The sequence below is a fragment of the Ixodes scapularis genome, unplaced genomic scaffold (assembly GCF_016920785.2).
Source record: "Ixodes scapularis isolate PalLabHiFi unplaced genomic scaffold, ASM1692078v2 PGA_scaffold0__279_contigs__length_252992795, whole genome shotgun sequence".
NCBI lineage: Eukaryota > Metazoa > Arthropoda > Arachnida > Ixodida > Ixodidae > Ixodes > Ixodes scapularis.
In genome coordinates this window covers 185,103,730-185,117,223 of record NW_024609835.1, presented here as the reverse complement: position 1 = coordinate 185,117,223, position 13,494 = coordinate 185,103,730, and the positions used below count along the sequence as shown (strand labels likewise).

At 45.7% G+C, this 13,494-nt stretch overlaps 1 protein-coding gene across 1 annotated transcript; it reads right to left on the bottom strand.

The window, feature by feature from the left end:
* Positions 1-11,247: 11,247 nt before the first annotated feature.
* On the bottom strand, positions 11,248-13,135 carry LOC121836048. Its single transcript, XM_042290688.1, has one exon. The coding sequence runs from the start codon at positions 13,104-13,106 to the stop codon at positions 11,598-11,600; it is 1,509 nt and encodes a 502-aa protein (XP_042146622.1). The 5' UTR covers positions 13,107-13,135; the 3' UTR covers positions 11,248-11,597.
* Between the last annotated feature and the right edge of the window lie 359 nt (positions 13,136-13,494).

Below are 13,494 nucleotides of genomic sequence, written 5' to 3'. Positions count from 1 at the left end.
GCCAACCTCAAGCGGACACCGGGGACCTGCACCATGCCCCTCAACGCAGCCTTCCTCGCCAAGTCAACGCAGATTCACCTACGTGTGCATGTGATCCAGTAAGCGTCTCTTCTCGTGATTTTATCAGACGGTAACTGATTCAAGGCGAAGGCAAGCCAAGTCGCTTCAGCAAGACTAAACATAAAGGCGATTGACGTACGCTGCTCTACTCACAGGCTTTATGTAGGTGTTTGTACTCGACTTCGACATACTTCAAGAAGGGCCAGCACCAAAATTAGCATTCAGCTTTCAGAAAGCATTTCCTTCTTTTACGTTCATTGCCCCGATTCGTGTCCAATAAATGCCGCCTTGTTTTCCTCTTTCCCGAGCTTTGAGTTGCTCGCCTTCGACTTGAATCAGTTACCATCTGATAAAGTCACGAGAAGTATATCCACTGCATCACATACACATATAGGGGAGCCTACGAAGGCCCCACAAGATACGCTGCGTTGAGGGACATGGTGCAGGTCCGCCGTTTGAGGGCGTGCGGCTGGTAGCGTTCCGATGGAGAAAACCGAAACTAAAACCTTCGTAGGCGAATGCCTCCCAGGATGCACCTCTGCCGCTAGGGGCGCCTCGGTTTTACACACTGTCCATTGAAAGCCACTAGATTTTTAATCATACGCACATGACATTTTCACGCACCGAATTTTCCCTATGCCGTGGCACATAATTGAGAAGTTATTCAATCACAAACTAAATATGAAACTTAAACAATTAACCAGCGGCGAGCCACCGACAGTGGAAACAACTTTATCAGCAGTTATTTTCCATAGCATAAATGAAAACCTGGTTAAAGGTGTTTGTAAACAGTATCCACCAGAGTAGAATATAAATTACTGTATCAGCGAAATCTAATGTAAGCAAGAGTGTTTCTAGTGGTTTCGACGCTTGCTCCCGACTGGCTTGAAAGTTTTTTACAAAAATATTTTGTAAAATTTTGCACTTCGTTTTACTGTACGTTTACCCCACCGACGCCACGAACCGATGAAGCCAATCAAGCAGCTCAAAAATTTTAATTTCACTATACTGAATTAATCACCAACAACGAATGATACGCGATTCTGCATTTTTCCTCTGTTCGTGATTGGTCTAGCGGTAAGAGCAGACCCGTAAAGACAAGAAGCGCCGTGGCGATTCATTTTTGGCGGTTCTATAGGCCTTTGCATATCGCTTATCACCCGGGCGAAAAATGCTGAGTCACTGAGCTGTGGACGCATTCGCTGCGTCTGATATACCGCCCAGCAAAACAACAGCGCATGCTCAGAAGGCGTTCCACAGCCCACCATACAAAGATGGCAGCGCGCAGAAGGCGATCTTTGCGAAGGTCTATATCGGCTTCATCAAAATGTAGCGTCGGCTTATGTCAAACCTGACCCGAAAAGGAGTAGGTTGCAAGCGACGTTCGTTATTATTTTGGACATTATTAAAAAAAGGAACTTGGTGGAAACAGAGCAGCTGCATTCGCAGACAGTGTGCATCTTTCGTCTTATTAAACGGGGAGCAGCAGAGCTGTTCAGAAGTTTTGAAGTTATTAAGGACGCAAATCACGCACACCTCATGTCCTAGACGCAGGAGGTGCGCTCATAATTTGTCTTTTCCGGGTAGTTAGTCAAGTTTCTAAGTTCTGTTCCTGCTCCCTTCTAAGCCCGGAAGCTGCAGTAACGAGGTGCGCACTAACGAAACTCAACGACGCTCTTGTACGGACCCAAACCCAAGATGAAAGCATCTCGTACTGCGGTCCGATGTCTGGGCTAAGGCGCCGGTGTTGCAGGGAGCCTGATGAGGAAGCTTTTGATGTCGCTTTCTGGGAGCTCCTGGAGACGCTTTTATCTCTTTCCCGAAAAGCAACATCCCAAGTTGCTGCGGCTAGCGGTCACAGAGGGAAGCCGTTATTTACGGCGATGTAATCACCGCAGGGGAAACATTTCGCGTGGCAACAGATGGAAGCCCAGCAAGGATGCTCATTCTGCGACGGCAAACCAGAGAGTTATGTGTCTCGTTTGTGCTCATGCACAAAGCCCGAAGCTCCGGTGCGTACCGGGAGCCTCGGGCCTTGATAGTTGAAGTTGTCTGCTGAGGCGTCAGGAATAATGGAGTGTACCTCAACTCTCTGAACTCAATTGCGAAGCGCATTCGAAAATATATTTCACGAGCAAATGTTTGTTATTATTCTGTATATCGATTCAAAAACACTTCAGTGTTTGCATGTCAGATCGTGCAATAATGGTCCAGGTAACATTTTATTTTCTTTATATTTACGTAAAAAATATATGTTCCAGCCATATTCTTCAGAGGACCATTTACCTATTTGCGAATACCGTAGCTATTTTCTTCAAATATGAATGTTCGAAGCTCGAGGCGTAGCGATAAGCAAGATTCCGCTATCGTAATATGTGCAGCCGTCAATTCCACACCTAAGCATGTAAGTACTAATAATTTTTCTACTTATTTTATTAAAGCTTTGCGACATGTTCACGAAATATTAAATATTACAATAAAATATTTATTTTCAAAAAAAAAAGAACAATTACCAGACACGCGAAATAAACATGTTTTAGGGACACATTTTAAACATGTTTACAAACGAACTACTTTACATAAAACGACGCGAATTCTATCAAACTGATATTTTTAAAAGCATTTTACGAATAACTAAAAAAGGCTATTCATAGTACACTGTTAGCAAGTACCGTGTATTTAGCAAATATTTGGGGTGAAAAACACTCTATTTACACAAATTACCATAAATTTACACGTTGAGTAGCGGATAATTCATTCAAAAATCATGCGAGGTCGTAAAAGCGTGTTTTGGTTCGGCCATACACGCATATCCGTGTAGCCGACCTCGAAAACACGTTACACCCCCGATGACGACCGCAGCACTGCCGGCTATCGAAGCACCGGAATGCTTGGGGACACATCTAGAAAGGACCGTGGAGACAAATTCCGCAGAAAGAAACATGTCTCAGAGACAGATATGCACCAAAGCAATTATGCCATGTCGCGGGACGGGGCGAACCCCGCTCTTACCGCGCTCGCTGCTATTCCTGCCATTGATTCTGGTCGATGGCAATGCGGCTTCCCTCGTGTCGTCCATATTTGTATTTATTTTAGGGGTCTTGATAATAGTTTCTTACATACCACAAATAAAATTATGGGCCTAATTACTCGTTCTAAAAAGTTCAAATGGATATAAAAAGCGTGCCCTCGATTTGAACACATGATTTTGCAGTTGGTTTCGTTTTGGCTTCAACCCTTCAACTGCAAGCGAAGGTGCCGCCGCTTCTTATGCACCCTCCTCAGAATTTACGGCGCTCCGTGGTGGCCGCCGTATTAAAAATGTATACCAGTTGCTGCATCTGTAGGTCACCTTTAACTTAGATCTGACAGAGGAAATCTGGCCACTGCGCAACGCCGATGTACGCTGGAAGCTAGAGCCGGTTTGCGTTCGTTACTTTTGTTTGGTAGGTAAAAGTCTGGCAACAACGCACGTTTAGCATGGAATGTAAATCCTAGTTCATTCAGTTATCCGGTGTCAAAGTGTGGAAGGTGTCCAACGTGTACTGAGGGCAGGAACTACGCGCGTTTTGCCTTGCTTTTCTAACCGAAACCAGACCAACGAGATAACTGCCTTGCTTACTCCAAAATGACGGAAGCAATAAGTTTCAACAGGTCGAGTACGTCACTGGGGATATAGGCGAGACGGTGCACACTGTTTAAATGCTTGCAGTACCCACGAGTGGTACCAGGAAAGCGACGTCAACAGAGAAGGAGCTCGCGATTCAGCATAATGCAGAGCTACGGGCCCGTGTATCTTCAAAGTTTGGGGTGGTGGCAGTGTAAAAAAAAGACACATAAGCGCCCCACACCAGTGTTCACGAATAACAGCGGTCACAAACTCCCAAGCCCCACCGCTCCACTCGACACCGACACGACATACGGCAACAAACTGCCTCAAAACGCCCCAAAAGTGAAGGAGTCTGCTCCCGTACTGCAACTAGCGGAAGTGAAGTGTTGGGCGGATGCCCTTCACAAAAATATATAAAAAATGCTTTGCGCAAGGATGATTTTCATTTATTATTGTATGCGTAATGACAAAATCCCAATAATTTGTTTTCCTATCTGATTCAAGCTACTCGGACTGCTCATAACACTGGTCAAGCAAGAAAATAAAAATTTGAACTTTTTTATGGCCGGTTTAAGATTTATTTTTAACATATCGTCATTCATTGCAACGGACTAACATAAATTTTGCCTCCATACGTTTTTAATGCAAACAGTTCTAAAACACGGCTGTCCACTGCGCCGTGTTTTGTGTATTCTTCTATAAATCTGTAATGGTCAGCGACCAAAGAGCTCACCCGCACATGTCAAGCTTATATGCGCCGCGGGGAGAAATGGACATCGAGTAGGAAGTGTCGGGCGTAGTGTCGGTTGTTGCGATTGTGTCAATGTCGGTGCTGTGTAGTATGTACGTGGTACTGGTGTTGCCTGCGTTGTATGTAGGGTTGCTGCCTAGTCGTGGTCGTTCGCAGTGTTAACAGACTCGTCTTTTTTTAAATACAGGCTGCTAGAAATCTCGATAGGTGGCGCAAGTTACCGCCCGATTCTAAATAGTTTGCTCAAGTTATTTATCCATGTGAGTTCAGCATTGGTTTTCTTGTCTAGCGGATCGTTGAAGCTATCGACGCCGCCGACCGCCGACGACGCATGTACAGTGTACTCAACTGTTAAAGAGAACGCGGGAGCGGTGGCCGGAGAGACTGCATGCGCCACCTACCACCTCACTCATGAAGCTTATGCAGCTGCTGTTTTCTGGAGTTACACTCCCAGCTCCGAAACAATCACCGATGCGTGACTCGGCGGCAAAAAAAAAAACGCTTTTGGATCTTTTTTTTGTTGTTGTTGTTTAAAGAAGGTGGCCTTTATTAGAGAAACTGCAAAATCACCGAGATATAATAGCCCGACATGGTAAATGCGTAGATGTGACTAAACAGACTAAAAAACAACAAAACAAACAAGTAAAAATTTAAAGCGTGGGTGATGAAGAAAGGAACGAGGAGGTCGTGCGATAATTGTATCGGGGAGTGGCGACAATCCCAAAAAGAGCCGGCTTATTCTCTGCCGCATCATTGATTTAATCGCTAGACAGCTCTGGTATCAGCTTCGGCCACCGCTCCCGCGTTATGTTTAACAGTTGAGCACACTGCACGTACCTTTGCACGTAGCTACGCCCGCCGCTTGGAGACTTTACTGCGTATAAAAGACATCGAACGAGAACTAACGCGCCCTGTGTGCTTTCAACTCGGCTGAAAGGCGCGCGGCTCGCTCGGCTCGTCTCTCGCCTGTTCTCGGCCGCTGGCCGCCATGTATCATGAGGAACACGCTCGAAACGTGTTTTGCGGAAGGCAGACACGGTGTGTAGCCTGTTAAGTTTACACAGCACCTCATGTGTAGAAGAAAAACACAGATGGCTGCGTGTAAAACCAACACGTTTCGATGTGTCCGCTATGGGACGACGGTTTACACGTCCGGGCGTGTTATTTTCGCCAAGAGTGTAGGTATTGCAGTTTTGTTTATACTGGAGAAAACCCGCTCAATCGTTCTAAATGTAACACAATTCACCGTAAAAATTAACAAAAATCCTCTTTTTAATTTTCTTAACTTCGGTTAACCCTTTGAAGTGACTTGAACTAACTTCTGGTGAAAACGTTCTAGCTCTTGGCCACATTATTATTAACGCGAATTTTCTCCTGGGAACACAGCAAGTCTAGGATTTACCCGATCGTATGTGGCAACTAGTTTAATGGCATATTCTCTGGTGTATTGATCGAGATAAAATTGATTTCCTAATTCAACTGGCACCATACCACTGCAACACGTCTTAAATCAATTGCCTGCGCCGACAGAGGCTATTCGGCCGAAAAACCCGACCAGCACAAGCGCGTTCCTTACGACCACGGCAGCCTCGTGCGGTCCGTAATGACGACCCAAATAACCAACAAACCATCGCTCTCCTCAGGCGCCCGAGAAGACAGCGTCCCCCAACGTTCTCCCTCTCCAAGGACCCACCGCGGTACAGCTCAAGGTGCTCGGCGGGCGACGCAGATTCAGCGAAGCGGCGACGCAGTCACCCTTCGTCGCACTGCGCAACGAGCAGGATAAACGAAACGACTGCTCGCTAGCACAAGATCCACGACGGACGACACTTCGGCGAGAAAAATGACCCGGGCCGTTCGTCAAACGGGCGTCTGCGCGGGACACAATTCCCCAGTCCCGGCTGGGAAACAAACAAGGATGCGCGCCGGTGAAGTAGAACCTACCCGGCCCTCCTACTAAGCAGCCCTGGCTTCCCAGTTTCACCTTTCGATGGAGCGCTGCCGACGCTAAGGAGTCATTCAGAGCCGGTCTAGCGCTGCGAATGTACGACGCCACTAGGCATGTTCCGCGTGTCCTTGCGTGCTTTTTTCGAATGTCGCATGATATTCACGTGGCATAGCTACGGCTTCGACACCTCGTGGAGTGCATCGTGGGGTGGAACAAAGGACAGCACGGCCGTGTTTGAGGGAAGCCGCGCCGTCAACGTCGGTACGCCGAGCGTTAGAAGCCCACGACGGCGCAAAGAAACACGCGGATGCGCTCGCTTCTCTTATCGTCATGGTTACCGGGCGCAGTTACAGCCGGCGTTTCCTATAAACGCGCCACGGGAAAACGATACATGGGAGAAAATTAACGGCCCGCTCCGGCGGTTGTGGTGGTATGAAGCTGGCCCGTCCACGCACGCGGGAGTCCGCGCCAAGGCCGCGGTGAGCTTTGAGGGAGGAGCACCTCCGGTGGATTTATGTCCTAGTGGTCCAGGACGAAAGGTGCGGGATGTCGAGACCAGGGCTGTTCGTTGTTTCGTTATTCGGCTGCTGCTTTCTTCTATCCCCTTATTTATATTTTCGTTTTTCTTTTTTATGAATGGCATGCTTGCCCTGCGCGCGTCTTCTGGCGAGTTATCGTACCCCTTTGTTACGGGATGCGGCGAGCACCCGCGCACGCGTGTGTCAGGAGAACTACCTCGGTGAAATGGATGGCCCGATGAAATTTTCTAGACGCGGAGCGTGCCTGGTCCTGTCGCATCGTTCTCTGTTGTGAACGTGGCGTCTGTTGTTTTGGGTGCGCCACTGCAGCCCGTCCCGTTCGCGTAACGAAGCGAGAAACGGATACTCGAGTGACAGGTATTGCCCAGGTAGTAAACAGGGCAGTTCACTGTGCTGTCCCGTTCTTGGCGATAACGCAACGGGCACTACTCGCGTATGTCTCGAAAAATTACAAAATCACACTCTTGTATGTAGCTACTTTACACTAGAAAGGAACTTTGAAATAGATGCACATGCTCCGAGCGTCTCTCAATGTCCGCATTCAAGTTTACGAGGACGTGCCGATGATTATTAGAGGCACGTGAGAATTTTCCGTCACAAACAAAACTTTATGTACTACAGACGAAATAATAACTGGCCCGCTATGCCAAATAACCCAAGCAGCGGAAAAGTGTAAACAAATACAAATTGGCGTCCGAAAAGCGGAACCCAAAACGGCTACTTCCTCAAAAATATATCGCTACCAATTTTAAATCTATGAGCGTGAAGATGTTCTTGTGTTTCTTTTTTTTTTTTTTTTCATTATTTATAGAATATTTAAAAACAAAAACGAAAATGCCATATGTCAAGCCTGTTTTATGCGTGGTGTAAATAAAGTTTTTTTTAAGAACTATAATAGCCTGGATAATTGAGGAGTGACTCTTTTAAGCCCCGCAGATTCTTGTCAGTGCTTGAGTGACAGTTTCACTTCACTCGAGCAGTTTCTCAACAAGGAACGGCTAGAAACATGCGTATGATGATGACCAATTAACGAAAAGTAGGCTTGAGCCCCAATACCTAATCGCAGTATCGAGACAAGAGTAATACCCCTGTCAGACGGGAAAGTAATACCCGTGCCACACGGGCAACTCGAATGCCACTTAAACGAATGACTTTCGTGTGATCGACGAATCGGCTCGCGATCCGTCGCACGTGGAACGCCAAATGCTCGGAGTGTCGCGCGCTGATTGGACGATCGTTCAATGTCATTCGTTGTAAATGGCATTCGAGTTGCTCGTGTGGCACGGCTATAAATGTCATTTTAAGCGAATGTCATTCACCGCTCGGCGAATCAGCTCGTGATCCTGATTCTGCACGTAACGCGTGCAAGCGCAGCGTGTCGTATTAAACACGCGGATTGGCCGAGCTGTAATGCCCTTTTGATTAGATTTCATTTAACGTGCGCCTCTGACAGGGGTAAAATACCCGTGGCACACAGGCAACTCGAATGCCATTTACAACGAATGACATTTGTGTGATCGGCGAATCAGCTCGCAATCTGACGCGCGTAGAATGCGCAACACCCGCAGTGTCGCGCGCTGATTGGCCGTCCGCTCAAATGTCATTCGTTGTAAATGATATTCGAGTTGCCCGTGTGGCAAGGGTATTATTCTACACTCTAAAAAAAGTATGTGCTCCTACTTTCACGCACACCACTCGGAGAGCCAATCACCGCAACTTACGGAGGCAGCTCAGCGAATGACGATGCCGAAACATATTTATTTATTTATTTATTTATTTATTATACCCTCAGGGCCGAAGCATTACAGAGGGGGTGGGCAACGGAAGTACAAAAAACGCTGAAAATGGTTAGTCCGGCACAGATCATGAATAGTAACTTGTTAAAGCTTCTTTAAAGAGGACAAAGTCGCCAATGGACGCAATGGGTGAGGGAAGGCCGTTCCAATCACGAGATGTTTTTGGGATGAAAGATTTGAAAAAAGAATTTGAAATGGAAGTGGGTATACCAACTTTGCAGCAGTGATCGAGGCGAGAGGATACGTAGATGGGAGCACTGATTAGTTGTTCTTTCAAGAGTGAATTGGCATAGTAAATTTTATGGAATAAACAGAGACGGGAGATAGTGCGACGAGTGGAAAGAGGGGGCAGTGAGAGACTAGCTTTCATGGATGTGACGCTTGATGTACGATGGTAGTTTGATAATATAAAACGTGCTGACCGGTTTTGGATGGCTTCAAGCGCTGATATGAGGCTTTCTGTACCGGGATACCAGACCGAGCATGCATATTCAAGTTTTGGTCGCACCAGTGTTTTATAAAGTAGTAATTTTAATGATGATGGAGCTAGAGAAAAGTTACGGCTTAAATATCCAAGCATGCAGTTACTGTTATTAACGATATATTCGGTGTGAGTTTTCCATGATAGGTCAGGAGAGATATGAACACCTAGATATTTTTAAGTTGATACGTTTTCAAGGATGTTATTTGATAGGAAGTAGTTAGGACAGAGTGCTGCTTTGCGAGAAATCCTCATTGTCTTACACTTCATAGTGTTTAGTTTCATGTGCCAAGCATCACACCAGGAAGAAATTGCATTTAAATCAGATTGAATTATGTGTACGTCAGAGTCATTAGTAATTTAACGGTAAACAACGCAATCATCCGCAAATACGCTTATGGAGGAGGAAATGCTAGTAGGTAGGTCATTTATATATACTAAGAATAAGAGGGGGCCTAGGACAGAACCCTGTGGTACACCGGACTTAACGAGGGACGATGACGAGTTTTTGTTATTGACAGTTACAAATTGCGATCTGTTAGTGAGGAAACACTCTAACCAAGATAAGATATATGGATCAATACTGAGTAGGCTAAGCTTGTATAGTAGTAGTTTATGTGTTACCTTATCGAAAGCCTTTGCAAAGTCCAGAAAGATGCAGTCAGTCTGAGATCCACGGTCCAGAGCCGAGTGGAGGTTGTGGGTGAAAACTAAAAGCTGAGTATCGCACGAGAAAGATTTGCGGAATCCATGTTGAAAAGGGCTAAAGAAGGAGTTGCACTCCAGGAAACGCGAGAGCTGTGAAGAAATTATGTGTTCCATGATTTTGCAGGGTACGCTAGTAAGAGATATTGGCCTGTAATTGAAAGGGGAGAAACGGTCACCAGCTTTGTGAATTGGAACAACCTTCCCTACCTTCCAGTCCTCGGGTAAGACGCCATGATCAAGTGATTGTTGAAACAAAGATGACAAGATGATTGAGGAGTACATTTTGGTATTTTATAGAAATTTCGCGTTTATCTCGTCGACACCTGATGCCGACGACAGCTTGAGGTTTTCAATAATTTTAACAATACCGGGTGGATCAAACACAATTGGTAACATGGGCAAAAAATCAGAAGATGGTAGTACCGGATGGTTGGCACCTAAGAAATCACTAAAGACACTCATGAAACTTTCGTTGAAAGTCATAGCGCAATCTTCACCAGAAATCACCTCTCCGCCTGAATTTTTAAGTTGTATTAAATGTTTGTCGGCAGGGTTGACTAAGTTCCAAGACTGTTTTGGATTGTTAGTGAGCATTGAGGGTAATTTTATGCTGAAGAAGTTATATTTAGTTTCATCGACGGCCAATTTGTATACTTCAGCTGCCGAATGGTACGCGGCCCAGCGATCGGGAGACATTGATGATTTAGCTGCTCGAAACAAGCGCTTTTTCTTATTAGACAGCCTTTTTAAAGTCGTATTATACCAAGGTGATTTCGAGTTTGATTTGACAACACGACAGGGAATGTAGTTGGTGATCAATGAAGTAATTTTATCTTTGAACAGACACCAATTGCCTTCAACCGATCGTTCTGAAAAATTCTGCATATAAGAGCCCATGAATGTACATAGCTCGCGGTTTATGGATTCAAAGTCGGCTCTGGCGTAATCACGGATGTGTTTGACACAATCAGCAGGATTGTTCTTAGGACTTTTCAGGAAAAAATGCAAGGCTAAATGGTCGCTAAGACCTGGAAGATAAGAGATCGGCTCTACGAGGTCCTTAGACGTAGTTAAAATAAGATCAAGAACGTTGGATGCTGAGGACGTAATTCTCGTGGGCTCGGTTACTAATTGCGAAAGATTAAAATCTGCACAGAGATTTAGGAAATCGTTGCTTTCAGAAGAATAAGGCACGCAAATAGGAATATCTTGTGACCAGTTAATATTTGGGTAGTTAAAATCGCCAAAAATAAATAGCTGCGAGTTAGGAAACCTTGAAACAATCCCGCTAAGTGTGTCATGTAATAACTCCACAAAATTCTTAGCAAAGGTAGGTGGGCGGCAACATGCACAGACAACAATGTTTCTGTGACTTAGTTGGAAACGTACACACACAATTTCTAAGCTAGATGCTAAGTTAATATGGGATGACTCAATGTAATCAGCAACTGCAACCAGCACGCCTCCGCCCGTCCGCGAATCCCTATCATGCCGATAAACTTTGTACTGCTTATCACAAAAAAAAAGTTCATCGTTACGTATTTTGCTAGAGAGCCATGTCTCGGTCAACACAATGATGTCGGCAGAAGCAGAATCAAGAGCGGAGCACAATTCATCGCGTTTCTTTATTACGCTTCGGATATTTGTAAAGAAAACAGAAACATTTTCCACCGTCGAATCTTTGACTGGAAGAGTGCACGATTGTTATGACGTTGCTGATTGCACGTGTTGCGGTTGGAGTGACTCGGCACCTCTATCAGTAGCACTGGTAGCACTAGAAATTTCATAAACTTCGTCACTCGTACTGCAGTAGGCGTAACACTTCTTGTTTAGGTGAAGCCTGTTGTACCTTATCTTAAATATACTATTGGGACTCTGAGATTTTGCGAAGTCAAACAACTTCTTGCGCGCATAACGTGTGGCTGGTGCGAAGTCTTCATTGACTGAGACGTTCCATGTTTTTAGTTTAGCTTTTGCTGAAAGGATGCTCTCTTTAGTTTTGGTTGACACAAGTTTTACCATTACTGGTCGACACTTGTTTCGAGAAAACGTACCAAGCCGGTGCGCACGAGTGATTCCCTCTTCAGAAATGCTCAGCTCAGGGACGTTAGAAAGCAGCGAGTGTACTTTTTGCTCAGATTGGGCCCAGGTCTCTGAGGGCGAGTCATCTATACCATGAAAGATTAGATTGTCTCGCCGAGACCGATCTTCGAGGTCGTCAAGTCTAGCACGCAAGAATGCATTTTCTTTTTTAACTTCTTCTAGAACCTGATGTGTAGTGCGTACTTCACAATCCAGTCTATCAAGAACATTAGTCTTAGTTTCCACATTCTGGAGCCGGTTAGAGATGTCAGTGATTTTGTCTTCCAACTGCTGTTGATTTGTTTTGATTTCATTTACAACCATTAGTAGTTTAGACTGACCATCTTGAAGCAGTTTGCACATGTCGTCAAGCTGTTTGTTACGCGTTTCAGGACCGGGGTTTACCTCAACGTCGCCGCATAGCATCAGCAATTTTACAACATCTATACTCTGACCGACGATCGAGAACAACTCCCGTGGGCATGGGAACATCAAAAGAAAAACGTCGCTTGATTTTTTAGTGTACAAAGAATCGATATTACTAACCTGCGTACAGAAGAAGCGAAAAACGTTAGCCGTCCGCATCGTATGGCTGTTCCCATGCCCAGTGAAAGCATAGGCGATCGGCCGGTCCCTCTTATCGTGTGGCGCCGCTGATGTCGCTGATGATGAGGCTGGCCTCTCGAACGTTTTTGGCAGGATGGTGGGCGTGTCCGGTGGGAGACGAAGTGGCGTGTTCTTGTTGATGACTGGCAGTTTACCCGCCGCTGTGACAGGTTTTGCGAGTAGAACTGTAGAACTTGAATCCACTGTTGGTAGGAAGCATGTGCTGAACATCAACTGCGTACAGAAGAAGCGAAAAACGTTAGCCGTCCGCATCGTATGGCTGTTCCCATGCCCAGTGAAAGCATAGGCGATCGGCCGGTCCCTCTTATCGTGTGGCGCCGCTGATGTCGCTGATGATGAGGCTGGCCTCTCGAACGTTTTTGGCAGGATGGTGGGCGTGTCCGGTGGGAGACGAAGTGGCGTGTTCTTGTTGATGACTGGCAGTTTACCCGCCGCTGTGACAGGTTTTGCGAGTAGAACTGTAGAACTTGAATCCACTGTTGGTAGGAAGCATGTGCTGAACATCAACTGCGTACAGAAGAAGCGAAAAACGTTAGCCGTTCGCATCGTATGGCTGTTCCCATGCCCAGACTGCATTTTTGGTTTAGACCAAAAATGCAGTCTGAATTGTGACATTAAGAAATGAAAGCGTGACGTTTTGCATTGCTTAACGTAACAACTCAGACTGCATTTTTTGGTCTAAACATATGTTTGGGCATCGTCATTCGCTGAGCTGCCTCCGTAAGTTGCGGTGATTGGCTCTCCGAGTGGTGTGCGTGAAAGTAGACTTACAGACATTTTTTAGAGTGTAGAAGGCATCATGAACTGCGCATTTCAGCATTTATTGATGACTATTTATTTTTAAAGCACCAAAATAAATCATTTGGCCTTAACTGAACTGATTACATATCCC

Bases quoted from the DNA above. Each gene is read 5' to 3' on its own strand.
- LOC121836048 (XM_042290688.1), bottom strand. From the start codon at position 13,106: ATGTTCAGCACATGCTTCCTACCAACAGTGGATTCAAGTTCTACAGTT.